This window comes from Carya illinoinensis, chromosome 8 (genome assembly GCF_018687715.1).
Source record: "Carya illinoinensis cultivar Pawnee chromosome 8, C.illinoinensisPawnee_v1, whole genome shotgun sequence".
Lineage (NCBI taxonomy): Eukaryota > Viridiplantae > Streptophyta > Magnoliopsida > Fagales > Juglandaceae > Carya > Carya illinoinensis.
The window spans coordinates 33,478,420-33,494,992 of NC_056759.1; the positions used below are offsets into that span (position 1 = coordinate 33,478,420).

General features: G+C 35.0%; 2 protein-coding genes across 7 annotated transcripts; both read left to right on the forward strand.

Moving 5' to 3' along the window:
• The first annotated feature begins 283 nt into the window (after window positions 1–283).
• On the forward strand, window positions 284–3,553 carry LOC122318756 (polyubiquitin-like). 2 transcript variants are annotated; one of them, XM_043136357.1, is made up of 3 exons: window positions 284–442; window positions 2,033–2,445; window positions 2,674–3,553. In XM_043136357.1, exons 2-3 carry the CDS (start codon window positions 2,033–2,035, stop codon window positions 3,407–3,409), a joined length of 1,149 nt encoding a protein of 382 aa, XP_042992291.1. In that variant the 5' UTR covers window positions 284–442; the 3' UTR covers window positions 3,410–3,553. The 2 variants fall into 2 exon arrangements, with proteins under 2 accessions (XP_042992291.1, XP_042992290.1); XM_043136356.1 differs by having other exon boundaries at window positions 2,033–3,553.
• A 1,027-nt stretch (window positions 3,554–4,580) lies between these two features.
• Window positions 4,581–10,924, forward strand: LOC122319348 (RNA polymerase II-associated protein 3). Of its 5 annotated transcripts, none has more exons than XM_043137377.1 (12): window positions 4,581–4,788; window positions 5,139–5,237; window positions 6,083–6,208; window positions 6,310–6,434; window positions 6,722–6,843; window positions 6,956–7,038; window positions 7,262–7,417; window positions 8,171–8,281; window positions 9,203–9,385; window positions 9,786–9,880; window positions 9,979–10,076; window positions 10,394–10,924. In XM_043137377.1, exons 1-12 carry the CDS (start codon window positions 4,747–4,749, stop codon window positions 10,495–10,497), a joined length of 1,344 nt encoding a protein of 447 aa, XP_042993311.1. In that variant the 5' UTR covers window positions 4,581–4,746; the 3' UTR covers window positions 10,498–10,924. The 5 variants fall into 5 exon arrangements, with proteins under 5 accessions (XP_042993311.1, XP_042993309.1, XP_042993310.1 ...); XM_043137375.1 differs by having other exon boundaries at window positions 4,590–4,788; window positions 5,148–5,237; window positions 8,171–8,320; XM_043137376.1 differs by having other exon boundaries at window positions 4,591–4,788; window positions 5,169–5,237; window positions 8,171–8,320.
• Window positions 10,925–16,573: the final 5,649 nt, after the last annotated feature.

A 16,573-nucleotide genomic window follows, 5' to 3' on the forward strand; every position in this document is an offset into this window, starting at 1 on the left:
TAATTTATTATATTATAAATTTTTTTATTATATAATAAATTAAATAAAATTACATCAATTTATAAAAAATTATTTATATATAATTTCTTTGTGTATATATATGGCAGTACTCTTTTATAAATCATTTCCCAAATATAAAACATTCTTTGCCTCCTGCAAGCTTTTCCCATTTCGGGGCAAATTCCCAAATTCCACACATTTCTTGCCGTTTTGAAAAAGTCAGAATTCAGCGTGCACGCCAAGTTGGGCTCTCTATGTTATTCCTTCAAATTTATCTCACCTATAAAATTATAAATACCACCCCCCACAAACTCGCTTTCCGCATTCTCATTTTCCCCAAAGCCACCCTCACCCTGACCTTCCTCTCTTCTCGAAACTTCTTCTAGGTTCTCCAATTTTGTTTTCTGACTTCTCGTTGTCTCGTTGTTTTCGGATCTTCAGGGTAAGCCTTTCTTTCTCAAATATTTATACTAATCTAACGTTTCATTGATCTGATTATCGATTGGAGTTGTTAGGGTTTACTTTACCCTTTTACGGGTCGATGATGTTTTCGTTTGGTTTGTGTGGTTTATTTTGTACGAATTTGCTCATTGTTTGCTTGATTGATCTGATTTTCGATTTGGAATCGCTTTCCGGATTTAGATCTAACGCTTTTACGTTTCGATCATCTTTTTGTTTGTATCCGTGTCATACGTATGGATTTCATGTTTTACCGTTTAATTTCTCTTATTTTCATCGGAGTTCGAAATAACGTTTTGTTTGAGGGTGTGGATCACACTTTTACGGTTGGATAATCTTTCGCTTTGGTCTTATCATTTTTACCTATCAAAAAAATAATCTTTTGCTTTGGTTTCTTCTGCTTTTCGGGAATTCTGTATCTGTTTTGATTGCTCTGATTTTCTTTCCGAAACAGGATTTTAGTAACTTTATGTGATTATCATGGATTTTTCATCGCACTGATTTAGTTTTGGGATTATATAATTTGTATTTTTGGGAATATACTTTTCCTTTCAAATTGTGGTGGCTTTTAATTTTTCTTATAATTGTTGTTAGATGTTTTGTATCTGTGCATCTGTTCATTTTGTTGAATCTTGATCTTGCGCAAGTTTGTGTTCATTTTTTGTCATAATTCCAATAGTCTGACAAGCTAACCAAAGAAAGTTTTTTTTTTTTTTCCCAATAAAGAACAATTAAACCAAGAAAAGGAAAAAAAAAAAAATTAAACTTGCAAGGAAAATGGGTTTTTTCCTCTGCCCATGATGCTTTTAGCATGGGTTAAATAATTCTTATGCCCAAGTACGGGCCAAGTCTTGATTAAATAACGTAAGTAATTATCTTTTGTTTAATATGTCACTGTTAATTATGGAGAAGTTTTAATTATAAAAAAATTATGGACAATTGTGGATTCCTTGGTTTTGTGGGTATATTTTAGTTGATTTTGTTTAACCATATAAAAAAATTAGTTGATTTTGTGTAGTTTAGTTTTTTACGTTATTCATACAGTTTGTGAATTGATGGGTCGTTTTGTTTTGATTGATCTTGTCTATAACCAATTGCTAGTGGGCATAAATCTCTTTCAGAATTTTGTTTAGAAGGAAAGCTAGGGGGTGTGATTGTGAAAGAGGGCGGCTATCCAACCAAAACTTCTTGGAAGCCCTCTCTTTTTATACATTGAAATCAAAAGAAATAGAGGAGCTCATCTAATGCTGAACCCACAACCAGCATACAAATAACTCTTGATTGATTGGATTATGTTAAATTCTTTATTCATAATATTAAGCTTGGCATTAGCTTTAGGAAGTGTCAGTATCTTGTGCGATTTCTTGTGTTAAAGAATTTTACGGGTGCCTGGCATTATATTCTTCAAGTCATGCTACAGTTACGGATGGAGGTTCCATGCATGGCAGTTACAAAATTTCTGCCGTTATTTTTGTGCATTTCCTCCATCTTTCTATCATTTTTGTTTTCTTTAGGTTATGTTTTCTTTTTGCTTGCTGATTCTGATTATGTTTGCATATTTATCCATTTACAGATGCAGATCTTTGTCAAGACTCTTACTGGAAAGACCATAACTCTCGAGGTGGAGAGCTCTGATACTATTGATAATGTCAAAACAAAAATACAGGACAAGGAGGGAATTCCCCCAGACCAGCAGAGGCTTATCTTTGCTGGAAAGCAACTCGAGGATGGCCGTACCTTGGCTGATTATAACATCCAGAAAGAGTCCACCCTCCACTTGGTTCTTCGTTTGAGAGGTGGGATGCAGATTTTTGTCAAAACGCTCACCGGAAAGACTATTACTCTCGAAGTTGAGAGTTCCGACACCATTGATAATGTGAAGGCAAAAATTCAGGACAAAGAAGGAATTCCCCCAGATCAGCAGAGGCTGATTTTTGCTGGAAAGCAGCTCGAGGATGGCCGGACTTTGGCTGATTACAACATTCAGAAGGAGTCTACACTCCACCTGGTTCTCCGCCTCAGGGGTGGTATGCAGATCTTTGTTAAAACTCTTACAGGAAAGACAATCACCTTGGAAGTTGAAAGTTCAGACACAATCGATAATGTGAAAGCAAAGATACAAGACAAGGAAGGTATTCCTCCAGATCAGCAGAGATTGATATTTGCAGGAAAGCAGCTCGAGGATGGACGGACATTGGCTGACTACAACATTCAGAAAGAATCCACTTTGCACTTGGTCCTCCGCCTCCGTGGTGGAATGCAAATCTTTGTCAAGACCCTTACTGGAAAGACTATTACTCTGGAGGTTGAGAGCTCCGATACAATTGACAATGTGAAGGCAAAAATTCAGGATAAGGAAGGTATTCCTCCCGACCAGCAGAGGTTGATATTCGCTGGAAAACAACTTGAGGATGGTAGGACATTGGCTGATTACAACATCCAAAAAGAGTCTACTCTCCATTTGGTTCTCAGGCTTCGTGGTGGGATGCAGATTTTTGTAAAGACCCTCACTGGAAAGACCATCACCCTTGAGGTGGAGAGCTCTGATACGATTGATAATGTGAAAGCCAAAATACAGGACAAGGAGGGGATTCCACCGGATCAGCAGAGGCTCATCTTTGCTGGGAAGCAGCTTGAAGATGGCCGCACTCTGGCAGATTACAACATTCAGAAAGAGAGCACTCTGCATCTTGTCCTTCGACTTCGAGGTGGTATGCAAATTTTTGTGAAGACGCTGACAGGTAAGACAATCACGCTCGAGGTGGAGAGTTCTGATACCATAGACAATGTGAAAGCGAAGATTCAAGACAAGGAGGGGATCCCGCCTGATCAGCAGAGGCTCATCTTTGCAGGAAAGCAGCTTGAGGATGGTCGCACACTGGCAGACTACAATATCCAGAAGGAGAGCACCCTGCATCTTGTTCTTCGCCTTCGTGGGGGTCATGTTTAGTGCTTCATTGGGGATAGTAGGTTCAAGATGGGTCTTTTATCTTTCATGTGTTTAAGGTTTGGTTTGTTGAACAGTATTATAATCGTTTCTGTTTTTGTTATACTTTTACTCGAAATATGTTAGTAGTTATGTTTGATACGGTTATGTTTGTTTGTGGTTTCTCATGTTTAAAAATATTGAAACTAGTACCAATAAAGTTAAAAACTCATTCAAAATGTCCATAAAAATTTTCAAAGAAGGCAAAAAATAAAATAAAATAATTTTAAAAAAAAAAACTCAAGCAAAAAATGAAAAACATGAAAAGATAAAAACATTAATAGAAAACCCTAAATTTGAACGAAATTTGAACGAAAATTTCATAAAATTAGAAGAAAACAGAATTATATTAAGAACAAGAAAAATAATAAAAAGAGGTAGATCTGGGGTTGTGTATATGACATGCGTCGAACTGTTGTTGATCTTGAGCTTTTAAAGGTTTACGTAACGAATCAGTTCTACGAAAGGACCAATTTGCAAGAAATAAAAGGTACAATTAACGTAAAATTATAGAGTATTAGAAATAACATTATAATCGTATATCATGGTTCTTTTATCCCATCATCAAAACCTCTTAGAATAGCCTATATTCTAGTGCCAAGATAACTAGAGATGACACGAAAATGACAATCAACCATAAACGAGAGAGCGTAGAGAGCAGCAGCTCCCTTTTGGCATCTCGACCGCTATAGACCTTGATCAATGAAGATATCTTGTGCGCACGACATTTCACTCATAAAAGCAAGAAACTTTTTATTTTTAAGCCGATCACAAGTATAGATCTTCTACATCATTAATATAACATAATTTAATTTATTAAAAAAAATTTAACATTTAATATCTTATAAATTAAATCTTGTCATAAACAATATAAAATATTTATGTGTGGTTTAAATAGTAAATTGAGATGAGATGGATTAATATGAAAGTTGAATAAAATATTATTAGAATATTATTATCGTTTAAAAATTTTAAAAATTAAATTATTTATTATATTTTATATAAAAATTTTAAAAAATTATAATAATGAGATAAGGTAAAATAAAATATTTTCAATTTTCCAACGGGACTTTATTCTCATGCAGGGGTGATTTGGGCTTGTCCACTGGAAAAGCCCAATGCTTAGAGACCAGAAAATGCAGACCCAAAATCCCAAAAGGCCATCGTCCTCCTCCGTCTACACTCTAGTCTACAGTATTCGTAAAACCGAAGTCCTCTTCCAGAAGTTTCAGAAATAAAATTACAAAACCCAGGCGCTCACGTCCCATAGTTACCAACACAGCTGCTTCGTCTAAACGCCCATGGCTAGGGTTCCCAGCAAGCACGGTCGCGATCAAGCTCTGGTACGTTCATCTTCTTCCTCGCTCATACCTGTACGTACGTATTTTTGAACAACAACTTTACAATCTTGCTTTTCCCTCCTTGTCTCACCAGCTGAACAGTGCATTATCGAGGGCACTGACTTTAGTCTATTTTCTGTTTTCTAATTTTCGATTTGTGGAAATTGTTTCGGTTCATGTAAACTAGTTCGGGTTTTGAAGATGTTTTTTTTTAGATGGAAACAATCTGATCAATGCTTAAAATATTGCATGCTTTTTTTTTTTTTTTTTTTTTTTTATCATATCTTTTATGCAAATGGGTTTTGAATGGTTATATCTAATGCGTGTTCTTATATAGTGATGGTTGTATATAGGATTTCCAGGGATTTTTGAATGACTTGCAGGATTGGGAGCTTTCTCACAAGGACAGAGACAAGAAAATGAAACCTCAAGCTCTTCAAAAAGATAAATCGGTAAGGGTTTTAACCCATGAAAGATTTACAATGTTTCCTTGAATAAAGTTTGTACAAGTACCAATTAATGGATATGGATTGACACACGTGTTCACTAAATACACAATTATACATATTTGTCTGGGTGTCTGAAGATATTCTCTTTACTTTTATAGAAGTAATGACTATATACAGATCATCTATGCTAAATATGTTATCTTTATCGGTTGATTAGGATAAAATTGTATCCTTGGGAACCGTATAAGTACGTTCTGAGGCATACGGTTGACCAAAATCATGAAAAAAATATGTATAATAAGAGAGGGCATTTATAAAAAAAAAATAAAAAAGGGTATAAAGAACTATAATCTAACTAAATATGGTCATTTGCGACTAAAAGTGTGATTTTTTTTAATTTGTTTTAAGAATTGGTGTAGAATGGACATGTTAATTTTGTGATTGTGATGTCTTAAGGAACTGAATATGTGTTCCACATTCATTTTTATAAACATCATGTACCTGGAGAAGTTAATCGTCTCTGGTTAGAGAGGAGTTGCTAGTTTCAACATCGCATCCTCTGTATCTTTGGAAAAAATGAGTTTGCAGAAATGAAGCTTTGGCATGGAATGTTGATTTTTTTCCGTGAAGTTAAGTATGAAGAGGAAATGTGGAGAAAGTCAACTCTCTGGTGCTTCTAGATTCTGTGGTAGATGTGTTGAGTTTAAAGAATAAGGCAAAGTGTAGTTGAAATGTTTTGTTTGGACTTTAATTCCCCCATGATATAATGACATCATGTGTGTGTATCATTATATGTATAGCTTTATAGCAAAAATATGATGTGTGATATTCCTTGGGCCCTTTCATAGGTTTCTTCTTCTCGGAATACTGGAAACATTCCCAAATTTGATTACGCTAATTATGGAGTAAATCCAATATCAAGCAGTCTCACAACTGAGGAGAGTTTTCCTGATGCTACTTCAGAGAAAGAACTGGTAGGAGTTGCTCTCTTCAGTAAGTTCTGATGATTTAGGCTGTTTGTGCAACTATCTTATTGCCAATGATGCTAATCATGAAATCTGTCACAATCATAAAGGGTAATGAGCTTTTTAAGCAGAAGAAATTTAAGGAAGCTATCGAATGCTATTCAAGAAGCATTGCCTTGTCACCAACAGCAGTGGCTTACGCAAATCGGGCAATGGCCTATCTCAAAATCAGAAGGCAAGTTTTGTACAGAATACTCTATTTTGTTCTGTTTAGACATCAGATAAACGTGTTTTTTTTTTTTTTTTTTAAATGTACATCAGGTAAACATGTTTTAGAGATGCAGAAAACCGTCTCTTTTTTTGGTGTGTGCTTATATTATATACACTTTTGAGTACCAGAAAGTTTCCACTTATCTATTAACGTGCACTTTAATTTATGTTTACCCGCCTTTGTAGTGGTTGTAAGTCACGAATCCTACAACCTTGTTTCCATCTTTTGGTTTTCATATTCTCATTCATTAGATTCCAAGAGGCTGAAAATGACTGCACAGAGGCCTTGAACTTAGATGATCGATATATAAAAGCATACTCACGTCGAGCAACAGCTAGAAAGGAACTTGGGAAATATAAAGAATGCTTCGAGGGTATGCTATATCCAAAACTATATCTTGATTCATTGAGATTATTAAATATATTTTTTGTTCTGATTTTTTGGGTATCTGATCTGTCTGATATAGTGAATATAGCTACTTGCAGATGCTGAGTTTGCCCTGAGGTTGGAGCCTCAGAACCAGGAAGTTAAGAAACAATATACTGAGGCCAGATCTTTGTATGACAAAGTAAGCATTTCATCCTATCGAGTTGTTTCTAGTGTGTTTAGACCTGACCCCGCTTCTCCCCAAAAAAAAGAAAAAAAAAAAAATTTCTAGTTTTTGTCATGAAACTCTTTTTTTTCTAGATTTTCAAAAAGTTTTCCTCTTGACGTAAATTATATTACAAAAAAAGTTGGTATACCTGTAAAGGCCATAATCTTTGTAACTTTTATGTACATTTTTATCCCAGGCCATTCTTCAGAAGGTGTCTGGACCATTGAGAGGCTCCATGCAAGGAATGCAGAAAGTAGGAAGTTCAGAGAGTAAGGTTAATGGCCACAGCATTCATCCTGTCTTAAATAATATTCAAGGGTCAGAAGTGGCTACTGTTCAAGATCATGCCAAGGTATTAGCAATTAGATTCCTCTTCCCATGGCATGTGAATGAAAATATTTATTTGGTAAGGCCAAACACCAAATCCAGCACGGCCTTATTGATTTTCGTGTCTATATCATGTTTGTGTTTCCGAGCAACACCATTGATCGCATGAAGTAAGTATTGCATGGTGTTTATCAGGTTTTGTTGCAATATATTTGACCTAGTCATATGGCTTTTTGTCAAACGAATTTCTGTTCTGGTTTTTCTTGCCTTGATGTTGTCCCCCCCCCCCCTCCTCAAAAGAAAAAAAAAAAAGAAAGAAAAAAGAGAAAAAGGGTTTTTGTTGCCAGTTTATAAAAGAAACATAACACATTCAGGTGGATTAATCTCTGCTTCTTGCCAACCATTGTATAGATAGGTTGCACACAAGGTGATAAATTTAAGAAAATAGATATTCAGGTGAATTATCATAAGCAAAATAGATGAGGAGTTGCATTATTAGCCCATAATTCAATCGTCATCTACCCATCAATTGGCGATGTTTCAATCTAGCTAATATTATATTTATTTTATTGATAAAATACTTGATACGCCGCCAAGTGATGGGTAGATGATTCTAGAATCCCCCCCTTCACTTTTCTCATCATACATGGTTCGTAATTCTGTTATTATTTTCAAATGAATTAGACATGAAGCACATAGAGAACATGTAGCATTATTATCAAATTGTGATATTGGTAGCATAGTCTTATTTTCTCGGGATTTTTATGTCTGTTGGCAGGAAAATGAACGGCTAGTCCCTGCGAGGGCATCTGCATCTGTGGAGGAAATAGAAAGCAAACATGTGAAAGCTGGAAGTAGAATAGGACAAGAAGGAGTTGATGGTTCTCGGGTAGATGCAATTCAGAATTCTAGAGTGGACATTGTTAAGGTTTATGATGAACTCCTTGCTTAACTGAATGCTTCTTTATATGCTTACTTTTAATTTAGGTGCTCAGTCATGTGTATCAGTACTGCATATTGTTGGTCTGCCAGGGGTGCAACTGTGCAAGTGTTCCATAGAATAGTTGGACAATTTTCCTGTTGAGGTAGTCTTTGTTTACAGCTAGCAACGGGCTAAGGCCCTGAAGAGGAGATACATCTTGAGCTTGTTTTTCCCTACTAATTTGCTTCATAGGTCCACTGTGTTTTCATTATTGAATGATGTACTGACTCTTAATTTCAGAAAGAGAAATGCTTGGGATCCCGAATTTGGGACCCCAAAAGTCTACTGAATGTTTTTTTTTTTAAATTAGTGATTAAGTAAACTTTTTTAAGTGATGAAATTTTTAAAAAAAATTTATTTAAGAATATTAAGAAAATGAATGAAAAAAAAAAAAACACTACATTCGGTGGGTATTTAGTGGGGAGTCTTCGGTGACTCTAGCACCACTCTTTCAGAAACCCTTTGGAAATTTCTAGTCAAAGAATCACTTATATATATACATACACATATATGTATAAGTTATTCTTTGACTAGGATTTTCATGGCTGGTTTGAGGGATCCATGGTCCTTGACTAGAGAAATGATATTGAGTCTAAAGGCTATAAGATGTTTGCTTGTAGCAAAGTGTGTTAATAACCTGAAGTATGTTCTCTTTTGATTCTTTCTTCTCTATTTGCTTCTCAGCCCAAGTCCCATTTTCTTCTGAACAGGCACGAGCTCCTTTATTCATGCTCTATTTTGGAAGTTCTTTTCAGTGTTATCAGTGATTTCTGTTCTCTTCCTTTCTTTTCTTTCAGTTTGACACTGCTCGTTTGATCATTTTCTCAGAAAAATCAACGAACTGGAACCCAAGACCTGAATAAGTCAGTGCAAGAGATCGCTTCTCAAGCAGCTTCTCGAGCTATGGCTGAAGCTGCAAAAAATATCACAACACCAAATTCAGCTTATCAATTCGAGGTTTCTTGGCGGGGACTCTCGGGTGACCATGCATTACAGGCCCGTTTGTTAAAGGTGAGATATTATTTTTGAGATTTAATATTAGAGAGATTTATGTTTTTGATACCCCATTTAATATGCCTATAGCAATATGAAAATTTATGTTCATCTGGCTGCACCATCCCTCCTTATGGAAAGTACCTAACTTTATAGTGGCTTTCTTTTTGAGTCCCCAAAAGTAAACCAGCTGATGGATGGATTGGTAGCCTCTGCTGGCCTGAAATTTTCATGCTAGGGGCTGTTCTGTGAATTTTTGATTCATATGTAGTCTTAATTAATCAACCAATTCACTTTACCCTTTTAATTTGAGTTGGTACTCATGCTAATGTTCTTTTATGCTATTACACAATTTTCAGTTGATTCAATGATGTTGCCACTAATCATTGTTCCTCTTCTTTTTTTTTTTTTTTATTAGGCTGTATCGCCAACTACATTACCTCAGATATTCAAAAATGCGTTGTCAGCTTACCTACTAATGGACATTATTAAGTGTGTTGCCACCTTTTTCACGTATGTACACATCTCTGGATGTCTTTCTCAAGTGCATATAACTTTCTGCCAGTGCTCCACATGGTGCTTAATTCCCTTGCACTTGACATTTTTGGCAGTGAAGAAATGGATCTGGCTGTCAAATATGTTGAAAAGTTAACCAAAGTTTCAAGATTTGACTTGCTCGTCATGTGCCTTTCATCTTCAGACAGGGATGGTAAGTACACGTGACTAAATTGCTTCAGTTTTTACAAACATGTGCCCATCATTTACACAATGCTTTCCTAGCTTTCGGTGATAAGAACTTCCTGTGGCTTGTGGATATTTGGCTTCTCATTTCGTTGATCCACAATATTGCCACATCCATGTAAATTAGTCTTGCTACCTGGCATTGCACAAGCTACATGCAGAGACTTAAATTAGCGTGATACCTATTGATGTTGGTTGTTTTACATTTCAGTATTTAAACCATTTTATAAAGCTAATCGGATTAAGTACATTATGCTTCTAATGCCCTGATCATCTGGTGAACAGATCTCCATAAGATTTGGGATGAAGTATTTTGTAGCAAGGCAACACCAATTGAGTATGCAGAGATACTTGACAACCTTCGTTCAAAATACCATCTTAAGCGGTGACAGACAAGTCCCGAAAGGGTTCTTAGAGATGGGGTTCGAGCTATCTGAGTTTTTTTCTTATCCTAAGCAATCATTGCACACGACTTTCTGGTCTTAATCTACTGGCTAGACCTGTACAAAAACAACCTACTAATGAGTTAAATATGTTCTTTGGCATCTTGTTCTTCTATAGGATCCCTTCAGGTCAAATATATGATCCAGGGTTATGAGTTTGTGCACGTGTGTCTATATATAAATACATGATCTTGATGCTTGATGTTATAACAAGCCTCTAAATTTTGATATTGTCTTTCATTCAGCCTCCATTATGTTATGGAGTAATACAATCATTATCCCAGGAAACATGTAGAGGGATCCAAAGTATGCTGACTATTGTGGTCTTTGACACATTCAATGAATCAATTGATTATAATTTGAAGGTTCTTGATATCAAAGGAAACTAGGGTTTTCTTTTCTTGTGGCAGTCTCCTAATAGGATATGTTTTCTAATAGTTATCTTGTATTTAAATTCAACTTGTACAGATTTAGATAGGATAAAATCAGATTAGTTTAGATAGAGATAAAGATTTAGTTTGTTGAGATTAGATAGAGATAAAGATGTAGTTTGTTGAAACTACATCTTTATCTCTATCTAATCTCAACAAACTAAATCTTTATCTCTATCTAAACTAATCTGATTTTATCCTATCTAAATCTGTACAAGTTGAATTTAAATACAAGATAACTATTAGAAAACATATCCTATTAGGAGACTGCCACAAGAAAAGAAAACCCTAGTTTCCTTTGATACCCTCCCTCAAATTGATGCTAGTGAGTCAACTAGCAGCAATTTGCTAACTAGATATTGATGTTGTTGTTGAGTTAAAGCTTTGGTGAAGATATCAGCTACTTGGTGTTCAGTTGGCACATGAGGGAGAATGATAGCTTTAGACTCATAGGCATCTCGGATATAGTGACAATCAACCTCAATGTGCTTCGTATGTTCATGAAAAACTGGATTGGCTACAATTTGAATGGCACTTGTATTATCACCATGAAGAGGTGTGGGATGTGTTTGTGCAAACCCGAGTTCTGAAAGAATACCACGCAACCACATGATTTCTAAACATGCGGCAGACATTGCCCTATATTCAGCTTCTGTAGATGACTTAGATACACAATCTTGCTTCTTACACTTCCAAGAGATAAGCGAATCTTCAAGGAAGACACACCATCCAGTAGTAGAACGTCGAGAGTCTGGACAGCCAGCCCAATCTGCATCACTATAGACAGTCAAGTGAAGAGAAGAACCCTTAGGAAAAAATAGTCCACGATTAGGAGTCCCAAGTAGATAACGAATAATCCGACGAACAGCTACCAAATGGAGATGTCGAGGTGAATCCATGAACTTACTAACAGTGTGGACAGCATAAGAGATATCAGGGCGCGTGATGGTGAGATAAATCAAGCTACCAACTAACTTACGATATAAGGTAGGATCTGGGAGTAGTTCGCCTTCATCTTTTCTATACTTAACATTCACCTTCAGAGGAGTATCAACTGGAGTAGTATCTTCCAATCTTTAGTACTTGTTTTGACAGCATGACAAGAAATAAAAGAACTAGACTCAAGAAAAGCTGTACTAGGATTTATTGGAAATAGCCGACCCTCCTTAGGACCCCTCGCAATCATCCTCCCGGACACTCGATCCTGTACAACACAACCAGAAGATGAAAAAGAGACATTACAATCATTTTCAACAAGTTGTCCAACTGAAAGTAAATTGGAGGAAAGGTTAGGAGAAACCAAAACATTTCGAATGATAGTAGACACATCACCCACGGCAGAAATTGGTAGTGAACTACCACTTGCCGTGTGTATTTTGAGAGGACCATTATAGGACCGAAGATTATGTAAGGAAGTGGAAGTATTAGTCATATGATTTGAGGCACCATAATCTATAAGCCATGAATTAGGGGATGATTTTGTTTTACCTGAGAGGCCTAAAGCGGAAAAGGCAGAAATAATCATTTGTTGTACCATATCAGGAGTAAGAGTAGTAGAATTGGAACCAGCAGGCACTGAAACATGAGTGGCAGCAGCAGGAGCTGTAGAAGAGGATGCACCTGATGAATCAACCAAAGTGGAATAGGCACGTTCTTGCTTTCGAGGTGGTCGGATTGGACAATCCTTGATAATATGTCCAGATTTTTTGCAATAATTGCAAAATTTCTTCGGACAATGGGTGGCAATGTGACCAAAACCCTTGCAACTATAGCATTGTGTAGTGCTATAGTCTCGGCCTTTTGATTTCCCTTGTGCTGTAAATGCCACTTGAGCTGGAGGAGCCAGCTGCTGTTCCATTTTACTCCGAGTAAATAACCGTTGCTCCTCCCGAAGTAAATCACCCAAACAATCATCGAGAGAAGGAACTGGATCTCTATTCATTAATTGAGAACGAACAAATTCAAAATCTGGACGTAGTTTCATAAGAAACTGATCCCTCCTATATAATGAGAAGGAAGCACCTCAAATGGATTATTCAGCCAAATCTGACACTTGAAGGGCGTAGAACATAAATTGCTTTTGTGGTTAGTGTGGACCATATTGTCCAACCTCAGTTCAGTTGGATTACAGGTGGACAAATTCAGACAATGGGAGAGGTACCTATTTTCAGTAACATTATATTCTGGCATGCCCCATCGACAGGTCCAATTAGCTAGTTGAGTGACACGCTAAACATACTGTTGTAAAAGTTCTCTACATCAATTTACATTGAAAAAAGAAATATTGATATTTTAACCATTTTAATGAACATTATAGACTACACAATAAGTGGTGTTATTTGTATGAATAATGCTAAATATGATTTTAGAGTATGCAAGTTTTATTCACTTTTCACTTCATTTGAAAAAGAGAGGTTCACTATGAAAATATAGATTGTATTGTATATTTATCTATTTTTTTAAAAGAGAGTGTGCGAAGTTTGTTCTAAAACTATAAATATCATTTTGTTTAACTAATTATGTATCATTTTAATATACTTTTCTCTTATTTATTTATGAGAAATGATAGTTGAAATGATGATTGTGTAAATGTCGTATAATTATTTAAAAAAAAAATATGAGATATACATAAAAAAAAATTTAATTTTTTAATAATAGATTCTATTTTTTTTAAAACGACTGTATTATATTTACACATTTCACGATTATATATAGAATTACTCTTTATTCATATTGTCCAATGGTGCTACTCGGATTATCCAAGAGTTTTAAACATCACCACCAACAAAATTGTCGAGAGTAATGTTTGGCAGCTGGTGTCTTTTACTATACTAATCTTTTACTCTATTTTTTTAGTGTATTGTAAACCTTTTAAGTTGTGATCAGATCAACATCAGAGATGGCTCACATTTCTTTGGACATGCTGCTTTCCAACAACTCAGAGTTCCTTGAGCCATAGTTGTTTACCAACTTAATTGGCCACCAAAATTCTATACAAAACAAAAGAAAATAAATTAAATATAGAGTTGCATGTGACTTCCTTAACATGCAAAGGCCAAGTTGAGGTTAGTAGGACAAGATTTAGGAGTTGTTTTCACAAAGATAGGTATAGGATATATGGCCCTTGAGATCAATCATGATACCGCCATTCCAATCCACCTAAGCTTACCAAATATAATGATGATGATGATAATTGTGAATATTGTTGATTGGTGACATGAATTGTCATGTGCTGCACAGGTAAGTGCCTTACTGATGAATAATGATGGTGTTGGTTATTGTTGCGTAATTTCCTCATTAAGGTGGTCCTAGTCTTTACATTATTGAACCACACTGAATAAAGGAATTCGAATATAGAGACTCGGTCATATCTTTCAGACGGGAAATGTCATCATACTCTTAGGCCATGAAAATTTGTATTTTTTAATGTAAGTGAGGGGGGTTTCGAACTTATGACATGCCATCAAGCTGTCAGGCTCTTAGTTTGATCATCTTGTTATACTTTTAGTTTTCTTGAAAAACCATTTGTCTTCTCTAAAGTGGTTCACTTTATTTATCAAGTATAGGTAATTGTCCTTAAATAAATAAAATGGTTAATACTTGCTATTTTTTTATAGATGAAATAATGAGGATAGTTCAAAGGTTGTAGGAGTAATAAGTAAGGGTCTCTAATATTGTCTATATAAAGGAGCTTGTATTTTCTATTAGACTCACTCATAAAGTTTTAAGGCAAAAGACTAGAAGTTTCTTATTTATAAAAAATCTCTACTCTCTTTTGTAGGCTTTCCGGTTCGAACCCAAAATGCCCTACTAATGAATAATGATGGTATTGGTTATTGTTGCTTAATTTCCCCACATTAAGGTGGTCCTAGTCTTTACATTATTGAACTACAGTGAATAAAGGAGTACGAATTTAGAGACTTTGGTCATATCTTTCACACGGGAATGAACTAAATGACATCATACCGTTGGACCATGAAAATATGCTATATCATATGTCCTTATCATCTCACCTATACTCTCTTCAAAATATTTACATACAACTAGTCCTTTACATAATATTAATTTAAATGAGGGATATTTTTGTAAAATAACTATCTAAATATTATAAATTTAAATCATAATTATATAAAATATTATAAAAAAAAAATCGTATGTGTATCATTACATAATATTCTAATTCCATAGGATATGCAATAGTTCTTATCAGTAATAGTATTCTTCATGATATGCAATAATTCTTATTATTAACCACAACATTCGACTTGATATGTTAGTCGTGTGATCTGATTTTTTTCCAGCTTTATCGTTTTCTCTCTCCCGATAAGTTTTTATTTTTTTTTTGCTTTCAGAGACCCACTCATCCCAGCTTCTCTGTCCACATAAAAGAGCAGCTTTGATTCCTCCCTCACTCATCCTTTTCGACCAACATTGAAAATGTATATCAATTTTTATTTTTAGTTTTTTCTTAATTTTCTGTTTATAGCACCAAGATGCACTAATTTGCCACTTAGTAGCCTCCCACGATCACCACGCATCCCACTACGAGATTCTCCCACCACTAATCTATTGGATGGTAGAAGAAAATTGATCAAATGAGTGGTGCATGTGTCTGTCGCGCCGCTCACATGCGTCGTCGTGCCACAAGGAGTCTGCTACTACCATGCGGCACCATCTGGGTTAGAGGCTTTGAATTTCTTAGATCTAATTTTTACGTTCTTTTCAAGAGAGGTGCTTGTGCTACATGCACCTCCATCATCAGTGACAGTCTTATACTAGCGTATCGATCCATATTCTGGTTGCTACTTTCCTATATTTTCATTTTTCTTAACTAAAAATTAAGATAAAGTAGTTGTAAAGTCTCATACAACCAGTCCAAACTAGCAAATTGTAGCACACAACAATTTAATGCAACTTTTAATCATAATTTTATAGTTTGTTTATCAAACTATATAAAAACTGTTTCAAGTAACTTTTCCTTAGTAAGAAATGGGTTGGAACCAAAATTTTGACTTCAGATCATTTTTTTCTATTTCTCTTGTATTATATTTACTTATTTTGAAATGATTGTTAAGGATTTTCACTCTATTAAATTTAATATCTTGTAATCATTTTAGTTTATCTATGAAATATTTGCTTAGAAAAAAAAAATGTGATGCGTGTGAGACGAAAGGTTGTACTTGTGTCTAAAAAGCTTGTAGAAGAAGTATTTATGATGTCAGTGGACTTGTGAGATCAATCATCACTTTATAGGGCATTTCATGACCAGGAGTTAAAACAAAAATAAGATGAACTCTATGTTTTGTGGGAATTAAAAATAAATTATTACAACTTGATTAGGATGGAAAACCATTGCATTGAAAGCTTAGCACTCTCAAGTCTCAATGGTTTCTTTTATCTTATTTTTTAAAATATATCACTAAAATTTATTTTCTATTTTATTTTACATATTATTTTTTACAATATATTATGTATTAGTTTATCTATTTTTTCTTTATATTATTTAATATATTTTATTTATTTCAAATATTTTCTTTAACTTTCAAGTGTATCCTCATATATTTTGATATTTACAATATCTCCCATAAATG

Excerpts from the sequence above, each read along its gene's own strand:
- LOC122319348 (XM_043137374.1), top strand. The coding sequence starts at position 4,747 with ATGGCTAGGGTTCCCAGCAAGCACGGTCGCGATCAAGCTCTG. Across the intron at positions 6,435-6,721 it reads GCCTATCTCAAAATCAGAAG|ATTCCAAGAGGCTGAAAATG; the intron begins GCAAGTTTTGTA and ends CTCATTCATTAG. Across the intron at positions 10,077-10,393 it reads TTCATCTTCAGACAGGGATG|ATCTCCATAAGATTTGGGAT; the intron begins GTAAGTACACGT and ends TCTGGTGAACAG.
- LOC122318756 (XM_043136356.1), top strand. The coding sequence starts at position 2,033 with ATGCAGATCTTTGTCAAGACTCTTACTGGAAAGACCATAACTCTCGAG.